The sequence below is a fragment of the Alexandromys fortis genome, unplaced genomic scaffold (assembly GCF_014885135.2).
Source record: "Alexandromys fortis isolate MF-2015 unplaced genomic scaffold, M_Fortis_MF-2015_v1.1 scaffold_87, whole genome shotgun sequence".
Classification (NCBI taxonomy): domain Eukaryota; kingdom Metazoa; phylum Chordata; class Mammalia; order Rodentia; family Cricetidae; genus Alexandromys; species Alexandromys fortis.
Window position 1 is genome coordinate 8,038,973 of NW_026067971.1, and position 27,336 is coordinate 8,066,308.

Sequence of the window (27,336 nt, forward strand, 5' to 3'; positions counted from 1 at the left end):
GACCACTGGCTTGAGGTTTCACTAGTCCTTAGAAAATGAGTGAGATCCAGCCAATAAAGCAAGTGTCCGAGAGTAGCATGACCCAACAGCCCTCGGAATGTGGAAGTACACTAAGACCCCTCCAAGAACTCTAGTTATAAGCTGAGATGAAGAACAGCAGCATTTTGGAAGGTGGTGTTAGACTCCAGGCCCTGGGAAAGGTCCAATGCTGTAGACTAGACTCCCATTCGATCTCTTTCTAGAACTTTCCTTTAGCAAAGTGTTTGGAGAAGACAGTATCAATGCTGGTCTTTGCAGGCAATTCTCAGTCGACCTCAAGATCCTATAATATATCCTAGGTGAAAAACTGAGGACAAACAGGTTACCAGGTACTAGGTAAGAAGTGCTTTCCAAGCCAGAGACTGCACCAGCCATCAGAAAATAGTTTAATTATGTACAGATGATTGGTGAACTGATCAGAGTAGGGTGTGAATGCCCCCAGATTTGAAGAAGTGACAGGAGGGCAGTGCCGGCGACATGTGCCATTCAAGAGGTGACAGCCACCAGACACCAAGTAAGTCACAAACCGTGACAGCTGTGGAAGGAGTATAAATCAACACTTTTCCTCTGGGACAAGAAAAAGAAAAACAAAACAACAAACATCAGATCTGAGGAATGCTTTCTCTCCCAGCCATGGAATGGTATTTGTCCATGATGAATGCAGGATGGCTGGGAGTAGATGGTCCAGGCCCCTGGGGCCGCATCACCTGCCACACCTGCTATGGTCCCATCTGTGCATCAGTCAGGCCAGCAGCATTCGGGCGTCATGAGCAGCTCTTGCAGTCACAGCAATCACTGGCCTCAGAAGAGAGGCCTTGAGCCCTGGTTCTCAAACTCAGACCATGCATCATTCAGCTCCATGAAGATCATCTTGGCATACTGCTCGTATGGCTGCCCAGTGGCCTGTGGGCAACAGAGGGAGAGCCAGACTGACCACTCAGCCCACTCCCTACCAGCACCTTTCATGCGATATAGCCAGCAGGGAAAAGGCTCCTACAGGACGAGAGACAAGCACAGGGTCCAGAAGCCCCCTCCATACACTTACTTTATCTGGATGCACTACCAGCACTGCTCGGCGGTACTGCTTCTTCACCTGCTCTGGAGTCACCAGGTCAGCCATACTCACAGGTGTCCAGCGGCTCTCCCCATCCCACAGTACTGTGTGCAGCGTGGACAGCAGTGCACGGATGTTCCTCTCCTTGCCTTCAATCCACTCCAAAAGCTGCAGACACCAGTGCATAAAGAACCTCAGGAAGAAGCTGTAATTTAGGAGACCTCCCTCCCTGCTATGTGGATTGTGGGGTGGGAAAATCAACGTAAGCAGCAAAGCAAGTACTGAGGGATATTCAGATGCTGGAGAGGGTGGGGGCATCATTTCAATGGTCCTGGGTCCTAAAGGGAAAGACAACCTGCAGGCTGGGGAGCAAGCTTCTCTGAAAGCCCCCTGAAAACATGGTTTGGTACCTCTCTCTTTATTCCTATAGGAGAGCAGGGAAGCCATGGCTCCACCCTACTCACCTAGCCCCTCTTTCAGCACTGGGCCCACCCCAGATCATACAGACCAGGTGGGTCAAGCTACACATCTAGGACAGAACTGAGACCCTTTTCAGCCATATACAAAGACAAAACCCTAATCCCTCAATACAGCCGCCTGACCGATGCACAAGGTTCAAAGAGGACAATTGGGTCCCTGGCAACCTTTCAGGTAGTTTGAAAGGAAACGGCTTCACTGTACCCTAAAACTGATCACCACACAAACTTAAATAGTTACATTTAATATGTAGAGTGGAACAACCTGACCACTGTACTATGCTGATTCCTTCTTACTGCACAGTGAGTGCCCCAGGTCAGAACCAAAAACCCAAACAAATCGCAGTCCTTAAAAGCCAAATAAGCAGGGTGGTGGTGGTGCATGCCTTTAATCCCAACACTTGGGAGGCAGAGGCAGGAAGATCTCTATGAGTTTGTGGCTAGCCTGGTCTACAGAGTGAGTTCCTGGACAGTCAGAGAGCTGTTACACAGAGAAACCCTGTTTTGAAAAAACAAACAAACAAACAAAAACAAAAACAAAACCAAACAAAAAAACAAACAAATAAACAACAACAAAAAACCCCAAAACCCACAAAACAAAAGTCAAATAAACCTTGGTTTGGATGGGTACAGGTATGAGCTATGCCCTCTTCAGCTCAAGGCCAAGGTCAAACATGACCAGAGGACTAGAAGTCCTGTGTGGTGCTTGCTTCCCTCCCCTCACTGATCTCAGTACCATGAGTAGCACTATGAAATGCAAATATCAAGTATATATCAGACTGCCCGGGAGTATGGCTACACATGCCACACTCCTCTATGTCCTATTCCAGGGGCCTCCAGGTGCTAGGTTCTCACACAGAGAGTCTGACTGGAGACAATGAACTTCACAGTGTGGTCTGGTCCCTGAGGGTACCCACCTTCAACTTTAATGGGTCTGTGTCTCTGGCTAGGTCCTGTTTCCGCATCTCAGCCATGGTCTTTGGCCCCTTCTTGTCAGATTTGGAGAAACCTTGATTAGGCAGCAGATCTTCAAAATCATTTTCTGAGACTTTTGGCTTTTGGGCTAGGCAAAAAAAAAAAAGACATTTTTATAGACATTCTGCCTGCTTTTACCTTTCTCCTTGAGTATGAGCTGTCCTGATACCTGGACAGAAAAGAAGAAAAACATGGCTTCAAGGCCACTGGTTAAAGGCCAGTGAGAATTAGGAGAAAGGCTAGGTCTGAAGACACTAGCACATAAATCCAAATCTACTTTCTTGGGGCAGTCTCAGTGAGCAATATAAATACAACTGTCTTAGCTGGCTCTGAGGGGAGAAATAGAATGCTCTACTCACAAACCTGTAGGTAGTTGTCTAAATCACCAGACAGACACAGGACTTACCAAAGCTGGGCACACGGACACCTCTCTCCTCTCGAGCTCCAATCACACTAAAGTGAGACCTTAGCTGTTCAGAGGCTCTGGGGGCTGGCTTGGCCTGGGGGGTCCATGAGGTTCCTGGGGCTGTGGGACGACTTGTCTGCCAGGAGCTGCTGCTTTTGGGAATGGAGGCTGATGTGGTAGCAAAGGCCCCTGTAGGAAGTCCAGCAGGCAGGCCTGAGGAAACACCACAGGACACTTATAAGTCACTTAGCCAAATGGTGAGTTGCTTCTTCTGTGGCTGAGGACAAACTGCTGTCACTTAGTTGATCTGCTCTACTCAACAAGTAGATAGCCCTGAGTAACCAGGGATATACACGTGTGTTGCTCAAACACTTCTAGATGCCAGGATACTCTACATGCACACCCACACAAGCTTGATATCCCCATGTGTTGAGTGTTCTATGGAGCTGTCCCATTGTGTGGACACTTCCTCAGAAAGCTTCTCAAATGTGGGGCTGATTTTTTAACTCTCTGTGAAATAACTGAACTCAGAGAAGTCGCTAGACTCCTGCCAAGCCTAGAGCACCTTCAAAGAATGTCCCCAGCTGTGAAGTTCCTCTGTGAAGGTTGTTGTTATTTGTCAGTATCTAATATCACCCAGGAGATGACCCCTGGGCATGTCTGTGGGGGATTATCTCCCCGCCCTGCCCCTGACAGAGTTTCTCTATGTACTCCTAGCTGTCTTGAAAGACTTTCAATTGATGTGTGAAAATCCATCTTAATTGTGAGCTCATTCCGTGGGCAGAGGATCCTGGGCTGCATGGAACAGAAAAGGTAAGCTAAGTATTAGCGTGCATGCATTCATCTTTCTCTGTTTTCTGACTGACTGTTAATGTGATCAGCTGATTCAAACTCCTGCAGCCTTTTTATTGCCAAGGAATATTTCACAGTATGAAAGAGACTGCTGTTTGTTTAACCTTCTTCCATACAAGAACATTTATTCAGAGTTTATTTCCTTGGCTATTACCAACAGCTCTTCTCTGAACACTTGTTTGATTTTTCTTTGTAGAAATATAAGCCCATTTCTCTGGGATAAACATTGGGGTCCTATGGTGTCTGCATGTTTACTCCTGTAAGAAACAGACCAAGAGTAGCTGTATCATTTCACATCCTTACAAGTGTGTATATATATTATAAACCCAGTTTCTATGATCCGTGGTGATGCATGGCTGCTGCCTAAAACTTCTGGCAGCTGACTCAACACTGTCTCATGTGCTTATTGGTGTGCCAGAATTACTGCTGATGGAACCTCCCTACCTCTTCTCATTTCTCCACCGGATTACCTTTTGTTTTTCCATTAGTTATATATTCTATATAAGAGTCCTTTGTCAAATAGTTTTTGAAATGTTTTCTTCCCACATTTTGCTTGGTCTTTCCACAGTTGAAGGTCTCAGGTCTGCGCTGTCTTTTGCTAGTAGAGCCGCTCTGCCTTATATTCCATCTGCAACGGGCTGAGGCTCAGTATATAGCCGAGGCTCCTTTTCTTGCCTGTACAAGTCCAATGACTCTAGTTCCATCTGTAAAAACTTTCACACACCTTTGTCTTCCCTGGGTGTATACCTGGGTCCCCTCTGCCATGCATTGGTGCCTAGCCTTTTGCCAACACCAGTCTTGGTTTCTATGGCCAGACAGTGTACCTCAAAGCCAGGGTGGGGCTTCTAGACTACTCTCAACTACAACAAGCCCCAAGCATTCTTGTCTATCTGCTTTTTCAAATAAATGGCAGCAGTGGCTTACCAGAGGCCGAGGGAGCATACAGCAGGTGACAACTAGTGTTCAGCGAGGCCAACTCACTAGACGAATGACGCTCTGATGGGGAGCCCTGCTGGACTGTAAATGACCAGCCGTTTCTGTCTGTAATTATCTCGTGTGCTGCCACATTCCTCCTAATAGCAGCTATGGGGGTTTCCCCACTGCTTGTGAGTCTGTCTCATCTATCTAGTACATTTACTGGAAACACGTAGCTGTGAATGATCTGGAATATGACTTCTGCCTAAACTGTATAATTTTGATGAATAGAAATACTAAGATATTTTTCATTATTCAGACTGACATAGGAAAGTAATAGTATTCTTAGTCACAATGATATTTAATTTTAGACTTCAGAAAAAAATGCAAAACAGACTAGCTGCCCCTGCAGAGAATACACAAGGATGAATTCCCAGGTGTTTATTGCTTATTCAAGGCCAGAGACTGAAGCAACTTTAGTAGACATGACTTTCTCAGCAATGGGCTTTCTGAGCATACTCTCAGCCTCAGTTTATGTTACAGGACTCAGGGGTCAGACAACTAATTGCTACTGTTAAGTCCTGAATTTTAATGTCATTTTCTGTCTGGGATTCCTAAGTGCTAAGTGCAAGGCCAAGGGTTTCTCACTGGCCAGTCAATGTGACTTCCCCAGCCTGAGAAAGCCGTGTGACTTATCTTGTGTTATGAGACTGGGTCAGGCCCTGAAAATGTAACACAGTTGTGCAGGGTTTGGCTGTGGAGAGAGAAGCTGCTGTGTAGAGCAATGAGGAGCCTATGCAGAGCTTATTAGGGAGCTATATAGAGCTGTGTAGAGGTGCGCGAGAGATTTTGAGAGAATTTTTTCAAGATGAAGACTAAGAGGGGGTTACCACCAGAAAGCGTGTGCTGATTTCCCTTTTAGATAGATAAGTTCAGTTCTCACTGCATTCATGGATTTTGTTGTTGTTGTTGCATACCTTGGTGCTGACGGGAGGCTGACCCCAGTTAGCAATACTAGTCTATTTGCTTTCCCAAGTATATGTGACAATGAACTGGGCTAGTCTACAAAAATCTTTGCTGTGATTTTGGTAGAAAGAACATTAGATGTACAGATCAATTAATATAAGGCAAAGGGGTATCTCTGGTGAGCCAATCTTGTAATCTACAAACATTTGGTATCTCTCTGTCAATCTCAACTGCCATGTTTTTACTGCAGTTCCACCACACTGGCACTGTTTCCTTCTGTTTATATTTAAAGGCTCTTGTATTGCTGTTTTGAGACTTGGTCTCATGTAGCCAAGGTTTGAACTCCAACCCCAACTTCCTGAGTGCTGGGATTACAGCTATAAATAAGCCTCTATCTCTGCCAGGTCTAAAGCTTTACAAAAAATCAACTATACATAGTGTTGTATAGTTATATAATTTTGGTCTCCTTGAGCTGTCCTAGTAAACTTAACAGCAACAGACTACCATTTGGTGATCTTAGGTATTGTGAACTTTTAACTTAAAGTTCTAAGCCTTGTAAATTTCCTCTGATCTGACAAGCAATTATGCTACCTGCAAACAGGAAAAATTTAATTCTTTCCCTTCTATCATATGTAATTTCTACTTCTTGTCTCAGGTTATTAGTTGGGTCTCTTAATAAGTAGACTAGTATGGGGGCATCTGTGCTGCTCCTGGGTTCAAGAGTCCTTCATAGTATGTCATATCTGATACAATTTGTGTGCCTGCTCTGAAGATACTCTCATCATTTGATGCTGTTTTTTTTTTTTGAGACTGGGTCTTTCTGTATAATGACTTGGCTGTTCTGGAACTCACTCTAGACCAGGCTGTCCTTGAACTCACAGAGATCTGCCCTCCTGAGTGCTGGGATTAAAGGTGTGACGTGGGATTCGTGGGATTCTCCTCTGAATACTGTGAATATGTTCTATTACCATTGGTTAATAAAGCTGCTTTGGTGTATGGCAGGGCAGAATAGAGCTAGACAGCGGGGGGTGGGGGGGTGGAGGTGGAGGGTGGGAGGGCGGGAGTAACTAAACTGAATGCAGGGAGAAAGAAGGCAGAGTCAGGGAGATGTCATGTAGCTGCTTAAGACGCTGGAACCTTACTGGTGGGCCACAGCCTCATGGTGATACACAGATTAATAGAAATGGGTTAATTTAAGATGTAAAAGCTAGACAAAAATACGCCTGAGCCACTGATCAACAGTGTTGTAATTAATGTAGTCTGTGTGTGATAATTTGATTCTGAGAGGCTGGAAAACTAAAGTGCAGTCTCCATTTACAAAAGTGCATTACCACCACTTGGCTGCTGCCGGGTTTTAACAATCATCCTATCAGAAGCACTGGTAAGAGCATGGCGTTGTTCTTTGGCTGATAAACATGGTAGATGCTACTCTCTGACTCTGGAAAGGCAGATCAGATTGGTGCTCCCTGAATACGCCCCACTTAGTGGTAGTTGCTGCCCTTTAATCCTCTGAAAAATTCTGTGCCCTAATGTTGTAAGGGTCCATGTCTGTCTTGAAGGAGGTGGCTTGAGGCTTTCTGATGTGGGAGTGTCATATCAATCTGTTGATTTCATTGGCTGAGCAATAAAGAAACTGCTGGCCCTGATAGGTTAAAAGATAGGTGGGCGGAATAAACAGAAAAGAATTCTGGGCGGAAGAGGAAGTGAGGTCAGACTCTGCTCTGCTCCCTGAGACTCAACAGCTCTGCTTTCTGGAGCAGAGACACCATGATGGACGGAGGCTAGAATCTTCCCGGTAAGCGCACCTTGGGGTGCTTACACACATCATTAGAAATGGGCTAGTCCAGGTGCGAGAATTAGCCTGTAAGGGCTAGAGTTCATGGGCCAAGCAGTTCTTAAATGAATACAGTTTGTGTGTTGTTATTTCGGGCATGAGCTAGCCAAGCGGCCGGGGTGTTGGGGACGCAGCCCCGCCGCTCCTATTTCAACAGATGGCGCCCAGACGTGTGGCTAACTGAATCCACAAAAAGCCTGAGAAAGCTTGGGAAAGAATGGAGTGAAGCATGTTTTCTTGGTAGCAGAAATTTCTTGGGTCTGCTCCGCTTGCTAGAGGCAAGCAAGCGCTCTCATCTAAGAGAGGCTTCCTGACTCAGCTTCAGCTGCAAAACCCTGCAGCTCATTAAGAGGTCCTGCCACGAAACACTTAAACGGTGTTGGTGAAAAGCTGAACGCATGCTTTTCGGTTTTCAGCCGTAGCAGGAAAAAAGTTGTGCTGTTTAAAAATGCCGGCTTTCTGGGCCGTCCTGCCAGGGCAAACTCTGACTGAGGCAGGAGGGCCAGCTACAGAGAGAGGACTTGACTGTTGTCTGTTGTAGCTCGCTTGCTGGCAGGGACCTTGAAACGCCATAGAATTGTGCCTATAAACGCGGCTACAGCCTGTATCTCCGCCATGAGGCTGGAAAGCTAAGGAATGGACTGGATCTAGCTGGCAAAGCCACGGCTTTAATCCTACTCATATTGCTCAGTAATTTAAAGGCTCCTGTGGTCAGAAAAACAGAGAGAGATACAGTAAAGAGATTCAAAGATAAAGAAAATGTTTAAATGATTTACAGTGTGTTAAAAATATATGCAAGCTAAAAGTTAAAAGTTCTTAAAAAAAAGTAAGAAAAAGAGAAGTTGTGTGTGGTAGTACACGCCTTTAATCCCAGTGCCTAGAAGGCAGAGACAAACAGATCTCTGTGAGTTCAAGGTGTGGTAGCAAACACCTTTAATCCCAATGCCTGGGAGGCAGAGACAGGCAGATCTCTGAGAGTTCAAGGACAGCCTGGTCTACAGAGTTATTCCAGGACAGAGATACAGAGAATATAAAATGAAAGTAAAAATAAACTTAATAGAGGTTAAAATAAAGCTCACAAAGATGGAAAATACACAGAGAATCTTGATACTGTATGCTATTATGCTCTCTTTGAATTGTTTGAATGCTGAGGAAGGAGCAACAGATGCTAAAAGATATTTGTTTATAAATGCTGCTGAACTAATCCAACGTAGAGATTTTAATGCCTTGGCTTTGATATTTGGATCTAAGGACGTGATGCTTTCAAAAGGAGTTTCTTATTTTGTTTTCACAGAGGATGAGACCCTGTTCATTTCTTCTATTCCGATATGGTATGATGGACCACGCCCTCCTGAACGGTTGCTGTGAATACCTTCAAAAAATTGCTTCGCTCAACTTCCAACTGAGATGAAACTAGCACACAGGTTATACCACAAAAGACCTAATTAACAGCGCCCCCATTCAGCAGGAAGCAGTTTGGAGAGAAAAAACTACGCCCATGTTCCCAAATATTGTTTACAAATGTTCTTTTACATTTAAAGGGGGATATGATATAGATATGAATAATTTGCATTGGTATGGATTTTAAGGTCAATTTTGTTATATGCATTTTTGATCTTGATTAAGGTATTGTGTTGTGTAGTTCATTTTAAAATGTAATGTATAATTAGGAAATATAAGTTGTTAATGAATAATCATTAATAATAGTTAAGTTTGTAGTCATGTTAGTTAAGATTTTCTAGATGTGCATACATATATTTTAGATAGGCATTCTTCATATTTTTCAAAGATTATAGAATATGGCATTTTAAATGTTTTAATAACTTAGGACTTCTCATGACAATGAGACACTCTGCTCCTGGCATCACCAATCTACTTCAAGAGGAAGATGGGCATCGAAGAGGATCCTTATGGAGTTTGATAGCCATTTGGCAAGAAACTGCTCTTGCCTGGACTATTGCATAAACTGGACACAGAGAACCCGCAGAGAGAGGACTGCTGAACTTGCCTAAAGGTGAGATGATCTTTCGGGGTTCCTGCTTCATGAAAGAGTCTGCAAGACATTCTTCAGGACAAGCAGATAGTGACTGCCTTTGAAATTTCCTGCTTTGTGGAAATGTCTGCTGGAAACTATGGGCCTGTAGGCCGAAGATGGATGCCCCAACGGTACAGAGGAACTTTGGGTGACTGTCCAGGCAGCGAGATGTCTCTGTCATTTCTAGAGCTTTGGATGTTAAGTTAAAGCCTTCTTTTTTTTTTTTTTTTTTTAAACAGAAAAAGGGGAAGTGATGTGGGAGTGTCATATATCAATCTGTTGATTTCATTGGTTAAGTTATAATAAACCAACTGCTTGGCCTCAGCTTGGAACATAGATGGGAGGAGTAAACAGAATAGAATTCTGGGCGGAAGAGGAAGTGAGGTCAGACTCTGCTCTGCTCCCGGAGAGACCCGACAGCTCTGCTGGAGCAGAGACGCCATGCTCAGCTCTCCCAGGCAGCTGCAACCCACGATGGACTTAGGCTAGAATCTTTCCGGTAAGCGCACCTTGGGGTGCTTACACACATCATTAGAAATGGGCTAGTCCAGGTACGAGAATTAGCCTGTAAGGGTTAGAGTTCATAAGCCAAGCAGTTCTTAAATGAATACAGTTTGTGTGTTGTTATTTCAGGCATGAGCTAGCCAAGCGGCCGGGGTGTTGGGGACGCAGCCCCGCCGCTCCATATTTCAACAGCTTTCTTTCCTGAACTGTCTAATTTGGCATATGCACTTTGGAAAGTCAGTTTCCTCTCTTCTAAGCTTTCTAAAAGATTATGTGGAACTGGTCATATAAACATTTGGTAAAATTCTCCAGTGAACTCATTGGAGGCTGGGGAGTTCCCTTTTAATTCATTCTTCATAGTGACAAACTATTCAAATGCCCTGCTTCATGCCTGGAGTTTGGCAGTGGCTACCTGTGAGGTACCTGCATATCTGGATGCTGCCAGTTTCCCTCCTAGCACTTGACTTTATTCTTTCACCACCTTCTGGATCCCTACAGATCCTGACCATTCCCGACACTGATGGCGTGTGCTATGGTTCCTTTTTGGTCAGTCTCATAAATTTTTTACTGCTACTTTCAAAGAAGCAACATTTTGTTTCATTGATTCTTTCATTATTGAGCAAGAATCTCAAATAGTTCAGGCTAGCCTTCAACTCATTTATGCAACCAAAGACAACCTTATACTTCTCTGATTCTTCTGCCTCTACTTCCAAGTGTTGGAATTATAAGTGTACCACCACTACACTTGATTTGGTACTAGAGTTTAAAACCAAGGTCTTGTATACCGTAGGCATGCATTTTATTAAGTGACATAAATTCCCAGTCCCTGTTTCATTTATTAAAAACATTTTTTTCCCTTTTCCAGATTGCTATAGATTTTGATCTTCTTTCTCAAACCCCTTGAGGTGTCATTTGTCATGACGACATATTCCATCTTTCTCTGTGTAGTCCTGCAACACTCTCTATAGACCAGGATGGTCTCAAATTCAGAGATCCACCTGCTCCTGCCTCCCAAGTACTGGAATTAAAGCCCACTAGTTCATCTTTTCTAGAGCATGTAACCTACACACTCTAGCACCTCCAGCTGTTATGTGCCAGGTCCCTCTAAGATGCAAGGTATTCCCCTTGTTGCAGTGAAACACGGCTATTTCCTGGGCCTCCCTGCTGACACATGTGGTATTTAAAGCACCGTTTTCCTTTGTATTCTTACCATCACTGATTTTCTGAAGGCCAGAATACACTGTGATTTCAATTCTTTTATCCTGTTGGAGGAACCTGCACTCTGTGCTACCAAGTATGGCCTAGGACAGTCAAGCAGCCATTGTGATGAATGGTATATATTGCATTTTCATTTGTGACTTGGGCTTGCTGAGTTTTCAGCCTGGTTTCCTTTAGGGCTGCTGTTTCCCAGGGTGTAAAAGAGCTGAGGGCTAGCTCTGTACAGGACCAGACAGGTCTCCTTACCTTTCAGAAGGCAAACACTTTTCTTAAGAAGATGCCTACAGCCCTACCCTGTGTTCAGACGCATCAACCCCAAATCCACATAGGGAGAGGAAAAACAAAGATATCAGGCAGAAACTCCTAGAAGATCCAAGAAATATAGTACAATTTGGAAAAAAAAATGGAGACCATTAAGAAAAAAAATAGCACAAAGGATGTTAACAGCATGATTAAGAGAAGAACTCCCCATTCAACCTAAGAACAGAGTGAAGTCAGAGAGGAGGAGAAGGGGCAGACAAGGGTCCACCCAGAACATCAGTTCTGGAAACAATGAGTCACAGGATAAGGAACTAGAAATGAGGATGTCAGGTGCCCAGTGTGGTGCTACAGCTGAGCTATGGCCAGCCATGCTTCAGTCAGTGACATCACTACTACCTGAGACAGAAGCCAGAGCAAGCAAGTGACCTGCCAACAAGCATCCTGACAATATCCTACATGCCTCACCTATATAGCTTAGTGTACTTCCCGTCTCAGAAGCTATGAAGAAGAGGTACTGACCAAGGAGCCAGGAGTCCTAGGGAGATTCACCTGAGAAAGCAAACCTGAGTGAGACATTATCTGTACAATTCAGCTTGTGAAGACAGGAGACACAAATGTGAGTCAGCCCCAAGACAGGCATGGATGCGGCAAGAGGTGACCGACCCTTATCAAGTGCATGCTGATGCTACACCAGTACTCAGCAGAGCCACATCAACTCCTAGACTGTCCTTACTTCCTGGACACACTATAATCCTGAAGTCAGCTGGTGCACTCACTGCATGGCCATGAGGATCATTAGTTCTAGCAACTCCCATTTTTAGTCTTTCAGTCAGTGGGCATTCAGAATGGAAGCAGACACAAGCTCCCAGGGTCCCTGGACACAGTAGTAGAAGGTGAAAATGAGCCTCTTGGCACATAGGGTTGGCCCCTCATTACCTTGGAGGCTAGAGCTGAGATCACTGAGATCAGCAAATGGGTCTAGGCTCTGAGACTTGGTTTGGCTGGGGTGGTGACCTGGTGGGCCTGGGTGACCTCCAGAAGAGAAGAGGGGACCTGGAAAAAGGATTAAGGCCATTAGAATTGCACAGTATAGAATGAATAACAGGGTTCCAAAGTCCCTGATCCCCACTCAAGGTTTGGTAATTCTTTAAGGACAGTGAGCAGAACACACAGGCACACCTGGCACAGTGGCTAGCACCAGCATCCATATTGTTCCTCATGGAAATCACTGAACATTTGGTACCAAGAGCCAGAAAACGTCCTCATTGTTTTGACTTCATAGCACTACTTTTTATAATATATCTAAAATGTGACTTCCTTTATGATATAATAATGTAAATTTGAGACTAGTCTAAGCCTAACATCTTGAAATAATTATTGTGTAACTACTCAAAATATTATCTAGTCATTAAAAATGATGGCTATGGAGATGGACAGATGGCTTGGAGGCTGAAAGCGCTTGTTGAGTAAAGACACATGGATAAAAGGGTATACTGTATAACTCACTGTGGCACACTACAGCTTCCATGACATGACTTTTTTTTTTTAAATCTTAAATTTTAATTTTGGAGGAGTTGCAAGGGCAGAGGGCAGATATGCAGATGTGGAGAGGTAAATGGGATCGAGATGCATGATGTGAAAGACAATAAATAAATAAATCATGAGGACCCAAGTTCAGATCCCAGCACCCATGTAATAACATTTGCACCCATAAAAAATAATCCTTAAAAGAATGAGAGTTATCTCTGAAGAGCAGGCAGATATCTATTGCTTTCGAGGCCAGTCTGGTCTAGTGAGTTCCTGGATAGCCAGAGCTACACAGTAAGATCCTGTCTCAAAACAAAACAAAACTATTGTGGCTCAGTAGGTTTTTACTTGCTATGTAAGCCTGATGACCTGAGACTGATCCCTGTGAAAAAGCTGGATATAGATATATGCATCTGTAATCCTGGCACTTGGTGACCAGGAAGTAGAGTCAGGAAAATTGCTTAGAAGTTTGCAAGCCAGTATGTGCAGCAGAAATGAGAGACCCTGCCTCAACAAGGTGGAAAGAAATGATTCCAAAAAGTTGTTCTCTGATCACCAAATGTGTGCCATGGCATGCACACGTGCTATATAGCAGGTGTAAATCCACACTCACATACAAATACATGCATATAATAATTAAAAAATATGAGCTGGCTAGATGGCATAGTTGGTATAGGCATTTGCTGCCAAGCCTAATATCGTGAGTTCAATCACTAATACATTACAATCCCTGGGGCCTGGATAGTAAAAACAGAGAATGGAGTTACCCAAGTTGTCTTCTGATCTCTGCATGCCTGCCATGACAGGCACACTCTCCCCTGCATTCCCCTAAAAATAAACACCATGTAGAAGCCTTTTTAAAAATTAAATTTAAAATTTTTTTAAAAAATTCCCAATGTAAAAAGGGAGTAATAAAGAACATGAAATAATCCTGTCTAAAACAAAAACAAAAATACCCCACAACCAAAAGCATACAAAGTAATAGTCAACCCCATCTTTAATAAAGAAATGCAAACTGAAAGCACCTACAGGGGCTAACAAGTGGCTCAGCAAGTGAAGAGACTTGTTGCCAATCCTAATGACTTGATTTGATCCCTGGAATTCACATGACAGGAGAGACCTGAGCCCCACAGATTGTCCTGGGATTTCTACAACGGCATTCTGACACACGTGCCAACTCATACACACATTAAAATAAATGTACAACTTTTAAAAGATGCTTACTAAACTAGAAAAATGTTTTAAATTTATAATATAACTCTGATGAGAAACAAAAGATAGAAATTCTTGTTCCTGAGCAAATAAACTGAGGAAATAGTATTCAAAGGGGGATGTGGGTCAAAGACTTTGCAAACAGAACTATTGCATCAGAATGTGTCATGTCAGCAAGGTGCACAAAAAGATCAGATGGATATTCACAAATATGAACTACTCCTTGTAATCCACGTTACCCACAGGGACCGTGGCACACATGACAGTCTTTCTAAGGGTCCTTCAGAGAACACAGAAAAACATGAGGGTAAAGTGTGGGCAAACAAACAGGGCAATCAATTACACACAAGCATGGAAGTATGCTCCGAAACATATTTGCCTTCACGAAAAAGGAACAGCATGGAAGAGCAGGAGGACCAGACACGACTGTACTCAAAAGTATGAAGCAATTATCGAGTGTCTGTGTTCCCATCGAACAAACAACAGAGAATTCTGTGGTCACCACACGTTGGGCTGACTGGAAGGCAAGCAAGCCCTCTTCATCCTCTTCTCAAAAGGGCATGTGGAGACTCCATGTCCACAGTAATCATCTTGAGAGCCCAGCTAACAGTGGGGCCCATGGTCATACCTTCTGGTACTGGCATGGAGGCCGGACCGGGCATAGCAGTCTCAGCCCAGGTATCCCATCCTCCGAGCAGATCTGGGTGGCTTGATGAAGCTATCACCTTGTTGGGCTCTGCTTTGAGATCCCCTGGAAGGAGCCAGAGAAAAGCAAGGTTTGGTGTATGTGCTGTCTCACTTCACATGATGCTTGGCAACCTCTCTCACCTCCAGACACAAGCAGAAGGCAACCTACTGGTCCAGCAAACAACTCAGGGGACCAGTATGGCTAAGCAGTTGAGGCCATGCCTTGCTCAGACACCTGGTAGCTGGTATTGTGAACTCAAAGGATTGGTACTCGGAACTGGCTGGGCTAGATAGTCCTGAGGATGTAGCAGATAGCCACTAGGCTGATCAGACAACATCTTCACAGGGCAGTGATAACAACACTTGTATACTGCCTTTCTGAAAGGGCACTCAGAGCCTTTCTGCCTTTCTCTAAACCTAACATACATAGCCCATGATGAGTAAGGGGCTCACAACCATGTTCAAAAACTCCCTAAAATCTGGAACTGGTCCTTGTGCCCTCTGCTTGTCAAGCATCCACCCCAGCATGGCACAGTCATATGTCACACTTTCCACCACAAGGCATTCAGGGCAGTCAGTTGTCCTCTGGAACATACCCTAGTAGACCATCGACTCTGTGAGGAAAAAGAACTAAGCTTTCTCGTCAAGATTTGGCTAGAGTGAGAGCCTGGCCTCTCCTTTCCCAGACCCCAACTTCTGTCTAAATGGGCCATGCCTGCTGCTCCAACACACACACACACAAGCCTTTATACGTCTTGTTGCCTATTCCTAAAGTCACAGCCACAATTCCAGAGTCAGAGAAATGCCCACTAAGAAGGCCTGTAAACAGCGGTGGAACCTGTCCCAGATTTGAAGAGACAGTTAAAATTTGAAAACACAACTTAAAGAGATGAGAAAAAGACACCAATGTGTCCTGTCAGGCTTTGAGATGCCCTCGACTTTGGGAAAGTCACCAAGGGGTATGCTAGCCCCATTACACCATAGCTGCAGTAGACAGAAGGCCCTGTTGCCCACTGATCTATCCCTGAGCACTATCCCCAGGGGCCTGTAGGAAGTAGGAGTTCCTAGGCCCTTCCAAGCACAAGCCTGTGGCTTCTATGTAATAGTCATCATGGCCATACTCACCTAGGTGCAGGAAAGTAGTGCTGGAGGATGGGGGCGGGGCACTGTGGGTGGATGGGAAGGCAGCTGAGGAAGCTACAGAGTCAGGATTGAGAAATTCTCCAAAAAGATCAGGCTTGGAGCAGGGCTGGGCATCTGAGTTGGATGACAGTAGGAGTTGGTCAAATGGGTCCACTAGGAAACAGAGGGGGGCAGGGACAAGCATTATACCTTAGCCTGTATCCTAGGAGCCCTGCTCTGAGGTCTCTACTTTCCTCAACATATGCACTCAGACCATTCAGCAGCCTACCTGGGGATACATGGCCCCCCGCCCTAATGCCCCACAGCTTAGGACTCTCCCATGGACAGAGCATCACCCCTGAAGCCAAAGCAGGCAATCTTGGCTTATGAGTAGGAACTGATGTAGCCACGAGCAATTTCTCCAGAAGGCAGTTTCCCCCCTCCAGATGTCAATATAAGTGAAGATCCTTTTTCTACATGGCAGGAATGGTTAACCCTGATTCATTACTATGGAACCAATTTTATGCATAACTGAAATGTACACCAGTGTCCTTGTAGGGTGTTCTGTACCCCAAGAAGAAAAACTGGGCTTGCCAGAAGCAGAGGAGCCTCACCACCAAGCAGGTCACCAGGAGTTCCCATTTGAGCAGCATCAGATGGCTCAAGAAGGCAGCTCAACAGGTCAGTGTTGCTGGAGGGGACCCTGCAAGTCTGCAAGGGGGCAGCAGGCACTGAGTCACCCTCAGAGTGCAGGCCCAGGAGATCCACACCCTCTTCCTGCGGTGCAGGGTCCTGTTGGGCAGCAGGCATGCCCACATCAAATATTAAATCTTGCTGTCTGGTCCCAGCTGCCAGCCTTGGTGTGTCTTCTCCAGACCCTGGCTCCCTCTCTTCACTGGGGAATGGAGGCTCTTCTTCATCTGACATTTCACTTCCATCTCTGTCTGCAATCAGGACAGACTGACTCTCCTTAGGAGAGGTATTATCTGCACCAGTCTCTGGTTCTTTTTCCTCTGTGGAAAGAAAACCATCGGTTGATTGACTCACATGCTGGGGTAGCTGTAAGAGAGCAGAAAAAGCTGACATAACCAGAAGCCTCAGTAGGGCCCAGGTTGCAACCACACAGCCAATACCAGGATCTTCATGCCCACCCCTGTGGCCAACCTTGGGCGTCAGAGCACATACCTTGAGGCTTAAAATTCACAGACCACCCACCCTGGAACCACAATACTGGCTTCTATCCAACAGCAAAGAAGCCAAGGTTCTAGGATTTTTCTTCCATTTCCCCAGAGCCCAACTTCAAAGAGGTCCACCTGCTAGCCTCTCCATCTCTATGGATAGCCTTGGTAAATCACAACCTAGCAGGGGACATACCATAGCATTTCTTAGGGGAAATGTCATTTGCTGAGTGAGTGGCAGTGCTACACCCTGGGATATGTCCAGGAGGCGAATGGTCAAGGTGAAGATCCTAGGTATTTAGTTGTAATAACTAGGCTATAAGATATGAAGAAGGGTCTAAGAAGCTCAGCAGAAACTAGAGGCAGTAAAACATAATGTAACTCCCAAATGGAGAAGTGATCAACCACCATGGTTCAGTTTATCCTTCTACTGAGGCCCCTTCTCTGCTTCTTAAGAACCTCTGGGTCTGCTAATAAGACTATGTGTACAGAGACTTGGTCAGTAAATAATTTCAAATCAATAATGAAGTTGATACCTCAGGCTTTATGGGCATATACATGTATGTGTGTCTATTGCTATCATAAAAGAATATACAAACTGTTCTTAATTTATGTGCCAGGCACACAGCTAAATGTGTAGCTCAGTTGTAGAGGATTTTCAGACATGCATGAGGCCTGGGGTTTGGTCCTCACCAACACAATTCCTCCCACAGCAGGCCAAAGTGTAGGATCTGCAGTCCCTCTAAGGATACCTCAACTCTGCTTGTCCCTACGAAGTTTAATCTAAGTACTTGACCTTAGCATATGGCCCTTGCAGAATGCTCAACTGTGTGGTTAATAGAACCTGATGTCAAAAGTTAGTGGTGACAAGTGAGTTCAGGGGCATTGGACAGACTGGTCCCCAAGGAAGGATGAAGGATTAGCTGTGCCCTATGCCTACCCTGCCAATCCAGCGTGTGAAGAAAGTGGTTGGTGTCCGTGCTGCTGCTCTGCGGTGAGTCCGACTCTGTGATCTCAGCCTCCGGAGACCCTGCCTCAGCGTCATACTGAGCTGTGGAGCCCGGCTGCCGGGGTAGCTCTGGCTTCCCTGCCAGGAAAAGGCTGGCATCAGGCTACCTGTGCCAGGCACAACACTGGGCAAGGTACAGCCAGAGCAACAGGGCAGGTAGGCCATAGGGACACCCGTACCAGTTCCTTGAAAACAAGGTCTGGCTGCAGGCAGATTCCCACCATCCTTCTATTCAGATGCTGTGTCACATCCATGAGCACACACAGCATACTCACAGAACACACACACACACACACACACACACACACACACACACACAAACATATATATTCCTTTTAAGAATACTTAGTTGTCTGCAGATTAAAAATACAAAATGTACAAACCCAGATGATAAAGAAGCTGCAAGCAGCAAGTCAAGCCCAGCCTGTCCACTTTTTGTAGAAACTGGGTTGACATAAACAGAGGAGACACCTATGCTGAGTGGAGAGCCATGCCGAAAGCCACAGGTCTTGCTTGTCCCACTCTCAATGGAGCATTTACATTGTCATCCCCAGAGCATATAACCTGAGTCAGCTTATGGTGCGAACTTAACTCTGGAGGGAATCCTGTTGAAATAAGAGCGGCAGCGGGGCTGCATCCCCAACACCCCGGCCGCTTGGCTAGCTCATGCCCGAAATAACAACACACAAACTGTATTCATTTAAAGAACTGCTTGGCCCATGAACTCTAGCCCTTACAGGCTAATTCTCGCACCTGGACTAGCCCATTTCTAATGATGTGTGTAAGCACCCCAAGGTGCACTTACCGGGAAGATTCTAGCCTAAGTCCATCGTGGGTTGGAGTTGCCTGGGAGAGCTGAGCATGGCGTCTCTGCTCCAGCAGAGCTGTCCGGTCTCTCCGTAAGCAGAGCAGAGTCTGACCTCACTTCCTCTTCCGCCCAGAATTCTATTCTGTTTACTCCTCCCATCTATGTTCCAAGCCATGAGGCCAAGCAGCTGGTTTATTATAACTTAACCAATGAAATCAACAGATTGATATATGACACTCCCACATCAGAATCCTTCCAGTCACAGCTCCTGGCTCATGTACCGAGAGAGCAACAGCATCTCACTCTACAGCAGTGATTCTCAACCTTCCTAATGCTGTGACCATTTAATACAGTTCCTCATGTCGTGGTGACCCCTAGTCATAAAATGATTTTTGTCGCTACTTCGTAACTGGAATTTTGCTACTGCTATGAATTGTAATGTGAACATTTCTGGAGACAGATGTTTGCTGGAGGAGTCACGACTGACAGGCTGAGAACAACTGCTCTAGAGTTTGTTTTCGCAGAGCAAGAGAATAGATTTCCCTGCTGGGCCCATGTCAGGCCCAGGTATTTCGTGTGGCTAATGAACCCATGAAAGGCCTCTGGATCACAGTGTTATGTGTCACCTTTCTTGGTACCATAGCTGCACCTTATCAAACAATGAGTTTCTGCTACCTTCAGTAGCACCTAGGAAAGCACAGATCAGGAAGTGGTGCCCAAATCAGGGGGAAAGGACCTGTTCCGGTAAATCTTTCCTAGAAATCTAAGTACACTGAGAGAGTCAGGGCATAGCTTACCAAACTTAGACAGGATGTCCTGCTGCTCTTCCCTGCTTGAAAAGAGAATCTTGGGGTTCAGGCCCCGCAGGCTCGTATTCTCCCAAGGTGGAGCTTCTCGGCTGGGCCTGTCTCTTGATTCCACCTCCACCTCCAGATTTACCTGGAACAGATCTGGGTACTTCTCCTGAATATCACAAGCGTCCAGGTCATACCTACAGGTACCGAGAGGGAGTGTGTGAGTAGTGGCCAGGATGTTTCAGAAGTCCTTCAGCATCCGCAGAAAGGGTAACAGACCGCTGGAGAGGCAGTGGACACATAACCATCCCTACCTGTGGGACACAAGGCACTTACAGCAGGGCTGATGTACTCAGGATCACTCCCCAGGTCCCGTAGTGTCAGGGCAGGGTTTCCCTGGCTGTTAATGTAAAAGACTAATAAGCTAGATTTCTGTGTTCTCCAAGTCTATGGGAGGCTAAGTGCTCAGAGAGACTACAGGACAGCTGCTATGACTCCTACATCCAAGAAGACAGGGAAGCAAGTTCCACAAAGCAGACCCATAGCCCTGACCAGAGGAGAGGCCCTAGGTCTCACTCCTCACCCCTAAGCAGACACATACTACAGATATCTGCATGTTTCAAATCAGGTACTCTGAAATCTTAAATAGATTTTTACAAAAATATGTGCCCCTTGGCAAAAATCCCAAATAGATAATCATAAATCCAGGACCTCAGGGATTCAGTTATTAGAAACTAGGAGTAAGACTTGCTGATGATCCAGGGAGGCCACTTGGGCTGTGAGAAGAGGAACAGGCAGAAAGCAGGAAGCTGGGAGGTCACAGGGTCTTCAGACATCACAGCAGCCACCCTGCAGGCAGCAACCTTAATCATTTTACAAACTGTCCCGACATGGTAGCTCCACCCTGCTCTAAGAAATCCTACATTTTGAACATCCCAGAGTCACAAACATACCCTGGTTTTCACATTTGCCACATAATATCTCTGTATGTTAAAGTAAATTTTGTACCTACTAACACCATTGCCAACAAAATCTAAGAAACGTGACCTATTTTCAGGGGTGTCCTGGGTGCCAAGGGAGGCCATGTATTCCTGGTCCCAAGGGCTTCTCTGAATCTGTGACTGTAGTTATCTATACTACTGTGCAAGGAAAGCTGGGGAGGTGGGGAGGAAAGAGTGGTGACCTGGGTGGCAAAGCAATGGTTCATTTTGTTTCTTACTATTATAAAATAAGCATGCAGGTGAGCCCGCGAAGTTTATGGCCTCCAGTTTATGCTTCCTGCCTGGGATGCAGAGGGCTGCATATTAGAGAGCACAGGCAAGGTGGCTTGGCTCAGTGACAGGGGTTTTCCCTCCAATTGTGTCTTTCAGCTGGGACATAACTCAGTAACTACATGGGGCTAGGCAGAAACAGCTTACATGTAGCTGATGGCTACCGGGAGGAAAGGCTGAAACTTGCCATCAATGAGGATGGAGGGACAAGGCAGGAGAACCCACGTATTCTATGTACTTGGCAGGCTCAGCCTCTAAGACACGTCGATGACACTTCTGGGCACAGCTCATTTCTAACTTCCTTGCCCAACTGACCTTGAGACTGCCCAGCCTAGCCAGCAGGGCAGTGAGGGCACAATGAGGGTGTGTGAGCAGGGGCTAGGAGCTGGGCTTTAAGACACAGCTCACAGGCCCTGGAAGGTGGATACCAGTATGTCTAGGCCCCAATGAGAAGTGAAGGGTATTCTCACACATGTAGTACATTGTAAACAATATTCTGACTTGTGTCGTGACTGTAGTATGATGTACTGAAACTCACCAGGGACCCTCACTCAATCACAGGACAACTCAGAGACTGACCCACTCAAGCTGATCTGATGGTCTTGCAATTCTTTTCTACAGCTACAGTTCAGCTGCTCTGAAGAGCAATCTGCTGCACTTATATGTAGCTTCCCTTGTCAACACCCTTGCCTTACTGCAGGCTTATGTACTCAAAACATACTTCTGTGTTTGGAAGCTCCCCCAAACTCAAACAGCAGTACCATACACTGGATACTTCAAACAAGAGAAATCAAGTTTGTTTTTTCATTTTTTTTTCCCTAGTTACTGAAGTTTGAGAAACTCAAGTCACTGTATTAAAGATCTATATAATGATTTATTTACTTGTTCTGCTGGCCAAAAAAAGACATGACAGCAAATGTAGTTTAACCATTCTGTTAATGGGTGCTCACAAACACATGAATGGTCTGCCGTTGCCTTCACTCCTTTCATCACACCACACTGCTTCCTCTCAAAGCACTGCATCGCACCGTGGTCCACACCAGCTGTTGCTGACAGTGACTAGCTCTTTAGCCTGTGTTTCTGAGGTAGCGGCCATTCTACCACTTTTAGCCTTTTTAGTCATCATTGCATGTATATTTCTAAAACACGGCTCTTGTAAACTACACACATTTGAGGTCTCTTTTTAGTTGAGTTGTTTGTTTAAACAACACGATAGCATCATCTTTCATGTGGCATATTTTGTACATGTGGAATCAGACTGGGGATGGGTTTGCTTATTTTCTGTCCATTTCCTCTGGCTCTGTTTCATTTCTCCATCCTGATCTTACCTAGATTAATCCTATCTGTGTTCCATTTTTCTTCTCCTCTATTTTTATTAAGCTCTTTACTGCTTTCTGTGGAATCATAACATACTTCCTTAGCCTACAATTAGCACACTGCTGACTTTCAGGCCTCAGAGGCTAATGAGGAAACATTTCATTGGTTGTCTCTCCTGACTCTTTGGTGCTGCTGTCATGTATTTTACTACAAACAAATCTTTTTTTTCTTTCTTTCTTGAGGCAGGGTCTCTCTATACAGTCCCACCTATCCTAGAACTGGCTAAGTAGATCAGGCTAGCCTTGAATCCACCTGCTTCTGCCTCCTGAATGCTGGAACTAAACCTGTGGGCCAACATAGCCAGTTCCAAACAAATCTTAAAGCCCACAATAATGCATGGTTTTTTATGGTAATCAATACACAATTTTACCTACTAAAGGGAACATCCCAATTTTCCTCATATCTTATAACTAGTTTCAGGCTTGTTTCCAGTTTGTCTGTCTGCCCTTTGGTAATAACTATTCCTATTTCCCTGAACACATCTGCTAAGCTAATCACACCATCCAAGGGCACTTTCCCTAGATACAGAATTCTCATACTTTCATCACTCCTAAGATGTTACCGCACTGACTTCTGGCCTCTAGTTCTTCAGTTCACTAACAGATGTTAGTCAGCCTGGTCCCCATGACAATCATGACGGCTGCCTACCATGTGCTTGTTATTGTCTAGCTGTTATCAGTTTTACTATGTTCTGAAGCAGGGGTTTCTCTTGCTCTTAGAAAACCCTGTATAATGCAAAGACCTGACACCCCACGGGCTTACATGTCTACTGCTCTCCTAGGAGCTGAATCTGTTCTTCTCCTCTGACTTCAGATTTTCAGGTCCAGCCTTCCTTCATCTCCCCTATGCCCAGTCTCAAGAATTTATTCTTTACAATTCACTGTGCCTGCTCTGCTGCCAGCACATTTCTCAAATTCTTCATGTCAGTTTTGTTTTCAGTTCTGGAATTCACATCTGTCTTGTGTCCATGTTCCTGGTCTGCTAAAATCTTCTTTCCTCTCTGATTTCTTTTTTTTTTAATTCCTTATTATGTTTTAATGTATTTATTTTGTATGGGTGTGTATGTGTACATGCACACAAGTGAGCCTGAATTAGGACAGAGGACAACTTGCAGGAGCTGGTTCTCTCCTTCCACCATTTGGGCCCGTGGAATTAAACTCAAGTCATCAGGCTTGGTGGCAAGTACCTTTACTTTGCTGGTCCTCCCCTTGATTTCCTAAATAGGTTGTCTTGAAACATTTTGTGCTGCTGTAATACTATCAAGACTGATTTAGAGAATAAAAGCTTATGCTTTTCATGGTTCTGAAGGCTGAGAGGTCTGAGACTGGTGGCTGCATCTGGTGAGGGGTCCTAGATGGCACTGGCCAGACAGAGTATCCTAGTCCAGTCCTCTTCCTCTTATAAAAAGCTAATGGACAGGTCCCTACCTTCATGGCCTCATTTAACCTTAACAGCCTCCCAAAAGCCAGACTCCCACACAACATAGTTAGATGAAGTTTTAATCCTCTTAATAATTATAAATGGAGATTAAATTCCAGCATGAATATTTGTGGAGACACTCAAACCATATTAGTATTAGTCAGAACTATTAAAAGTTCCTTCTCATTAACTCTAATACCTAAATCATATAACCTTTCATCTACATTTTCTTTAATCATTTGGTCTTAAAAAATAATTAACCAGGCCTCCACCGTGGCTGAAAATTACAGAAACTACTGTTTGCAAGAAAGAGTGAGGCACCTGTAATTCCAGCACTTTTAAGACTGAGGCAGGAGGATCAACATGAGCTCCAGGCTTGCCTGGGCTACATAGTCGGTATGAGCCTAAGCTTCAGAGTAAGAGACCTTTGCCTCAAACAAATTGAGATTGAAGTATCAATATCAAAGAGACAAATGCAAGAGATTAGCGGGCGCACACACACACACAATCTCTGAAGCTGTGACCTGTGGTACCCTGGTCTAGTGCTCCCCTTGAAGAACACAGCATGGCTGTGGCATTGCCCTTGGAAATCCTCTGCTCGCTCCTGGACCACTCACTTCCTTTCTGCCCAGGCTGGTAAGTGTGCTCAATGGAGCAGAGAGTCCGCTACAAGACCCACACACCTGAATCTGAAAATACATCCTGATGCTTAGAGGCTACACCAACAACCTTCAACTGGTGAGTGATGCCAGCTGCTCACCACAAGCTAGAACCTAGTATATACAACAGCATCCTGCAAGCCCTCTATCAGCCTACAGGGGTATTACTCAGTAGAGTTTGTGCATACATTTGTCTGTAAAAGCAGACCAAGCTTCTAGAAGGTAGGACCAGCATGTTACCTCCAAACTTAGTTCCCAGCAGAGCCCTGTGCACAGAATAAAGAGTCGAAATGTGGAATAAATTTTGCTACTCATTGGTTATGCCACATCAAGACTTAACTAGCTAAACTCTAAAAAGAGATGCATAGGGTCAGTCCAAAGGTATCAGGGTACAAAGTGGAAGCCACCCGGCCCTTTGTAAAGTGTGAGGGGCAGAACACACAAGCACGCAAGGGCCTACGGCCACTTTTGCAGTCAGTATCACGTGGCAGGTCTTTCACCTGCTAGCCTTTTTTTTTTCTTTTTTGGGACTGACCCATATGCATGTGTTCAGCTAGTGGTTCTGGGTACCTGTCCCTCTCCAACAGCAGCACAGTGCAACACCAACATACTTTGCAAATTTCACAGTGGTTGCATTTCGAGGCACGAACCCAGTGTGGAACTGGATCTGGAACATTTTCATGGACGCCATCTACAAAAGACCAGCACAGGAGACCCATTGAGAGTGTATACTAATCCCGGATCAGAGTTCTTCCCCAAGAACACAAGCTGCTAGATGGGGCACGCACAACTTAAAGCACAGGACAGATAGGATAACACTATCTGGAGGCTGGTACTCTCGGCCAAATGCTTGGTGAGAGTGGAGAAGATGCCTGCATAAGGGTCAGAGCAGCTTGGATTGAGGCAGGAGAGGCACCAAAGCTAAGCACAACAGCTCTTCATCAAGACTATAGCTTATGCTCATGGGGAAATTCTTGACCTTTCAGGCTAAAATCCCGTTTGACACATGCCACACAAAGAGCATTGAGGACTGGCCCAAATACTTACGGAACAATGCCTTACAGCTCCCTGGATAAAGGTCAATCAGGAGGCCAAAACACACAGTAAGCAGCTCTAGCAACACTTACCTTGGCCTGCAGTCTCCCTCCTAAAGTGGATCTGGCATGGTAAATGATGATGAGCACATCCCCTTGAACTGTTACGCCCAGGGGGATAACAGCCCTGCCATCCTCAATTTTAAATTCCCTGGAACACATTAAGCCTTATGTAAGCTAAAATAAATAAACAGACAAATAAATAAATAAAACAAGAGTTCTAAGATTTTACCCAACACTTGAATCCACACTTTCTCTAGCTGTTTATATAGGTTGCTAGCAGAATATTTATTACAAGAAATTACTCTTTTTGTTTGCTTTTCAAGACAGGGTTTGTCTATGTATCCCTAGCTATTCTGGCACTTGCCCTGCAGACCAGGCTAGCCTTGAACTCAGAGATCCATTTGATTCTGCCTCCAAAGTGTAAGAAGTCACTCTTGCACATACATCCCTCTCCTCCACCCTTAGCCCAACATGCAGTCATTTGTACCTAGCACATGTCAACCAGAACACATGACAGTTTCTACGTCAGAAGTCTGCAAGAGGACACAAAACATCAAGGGGTGAGTCACCCCAAATCTGTACTCACTTCATCCTGTCGTATTCCTGGGATGTGGTGGTTATGCGTTCCTCCCCAACATAGACCTCACAGAATGGTCGGCAGCCATTCCTTTGCTTGCTGAACAATGGCACAGGGGTCATGACAACAGATTTCACCAGCATTGGCTTGCTATGGGGTGTGATGGGCTCCTCTGCCACCATGTCACATACATATTCAATATACCTAAAGCAGACATGCACTTGTCACTCAAGTATGTGATGTATCCTCAGGGGACAGGACAAACACATCAGTCATTTTTTCTTCTCAAATAAAGTATTTAATGCCATAAATCTCCTTTTGAAGGTTTGTTTTAGTTGCTCTTCAAAAATCTGTTACTATATTTTGAAAGTATTTTAAATCCCTTGAGATTTTTTTACCTTCCTTTTTTACCCATGAGTTGGTTAGAAGTTTTTTTGAAATATTAACCCTTAGGGCCCAAGAACGTATTTTTGTATGTATAATTTCAATTTTTTTTTTTTTTATTTAGGAGCTGGAGAGAAGACTAAGCAGTTAAGACTACTTGCTGCTCTTCAGAGGACCCTAATTGAATTCTCAATACCCATATCAGGCAGCTCACAATGACCTTTATTTTCAGTTCCAGAGGAATTTGAACACACACACACACACACACACACACTTAATGGCTCAAAATGAGGTTGCTTTAATGTTCCACATGTGTTTGAAAGAAATGTTATCTTTGTATTTATGGTGAAACATTCTACAGCAGTGAGTGTTAGGAAGTCGGTGATACTGTGTGTATTTATTCTACTGACTACTGAGAGAATAATGGTAGTCAATCTTAAAAATTTTTATTTTAAAATTAATTTATTTTATTTTATGTGTGTCAGTGCTTGTCTGCATGTATACTGAGCTACTCAGCACTTCAACATCTGGTACCCTGGAGGCCAGAAGAGGGTGCTGGATCCCCTGGGACTAGAGCTATATACAGTTTTGAGTCATCATGTGGGCACTGAGAATTGAACCCACGTCTTTTCTGCAAGAATATCTAAGTGCTCTTAACCACTTAGCCATTTCTTCAGCTT

At 44.8% G+C, this 27,336-nt stretch overlaps 1 protein-coding gene across 4 annotated transcripts in view; it reads right to left on the reverse strand.

The window, feature by feature from the left end:
- Nucleotides 1-402: 402 nt before the first annotated feature.
- Gak (cyclin G associated kinase) overlaps nucleotides 403-27,336 on the reverse strand; it is a 54,774-nt gene continuing 27,840 nt past the window's right edge. For 2 of the 4 annotated variants that reach the window (XM_050155838.1, XM_050155841.1), the window contains 13 exons: nucleotides 26,282-26,476; nucleotides 25,726-25,843; nucleotides 25,210-25,289; nucleotides 19,876-20,069; nucleotides 18,202-18,348; nucleotides 16,698-17,096; nucleotides 16,087-16,257; nucleotides 14,903-15,025; nucleotides 12,472-12,588; nucleotides 2,951-3,163; nucleotides 2,487-2,632; nucleotides 1,085-1,261; nucleotides 403-942 (listed from right to left, as the gene is read on the reverse strand). In XM_050155838.1, the coding sequence (XP_050011795.1) occupies nucleotides 841-942; nucleotides 1,085-1,261; nucleotides 2,487-2,632; nucleotides 2,951-3,163; nucleotides 12,472-12,588; nucleotides 14,903-15,025; nucleotides 16,087-16,257; nucleotides 16,698-17,096; nucleotides 18,202-18,348; nucleotides 19,876-20,069; nucleotides 25,210-25,289; nucleotides 25,726-25,843; nucleotides 26,282-26,476 (2,182 nt within the window). In that variant the 3' untranslated portion in view covers nucleotides 403-840. The remainder of the gene's footprint in view (nucleotides 943-1,084; nucleotides 1,262-2,486; nucleotides 2,633-2,950; nucleotides 3,164-12,471; nucleotides 12,589-14,902; nucleotides 15,026-16,086; nucleotides 16,258-16,697; nucleotides 17,097-18,201; nucleotides 18,349-19,875; nucleotides 20,070-25,209; nucleotides 25,290-25,725; nucleotides 25,844-26,281; nucleotides 26,477-27,336) is intronic. The other 2 variants (XM_050155839.1, XM_050155840.1) reach the window with 2 other exon arrangements.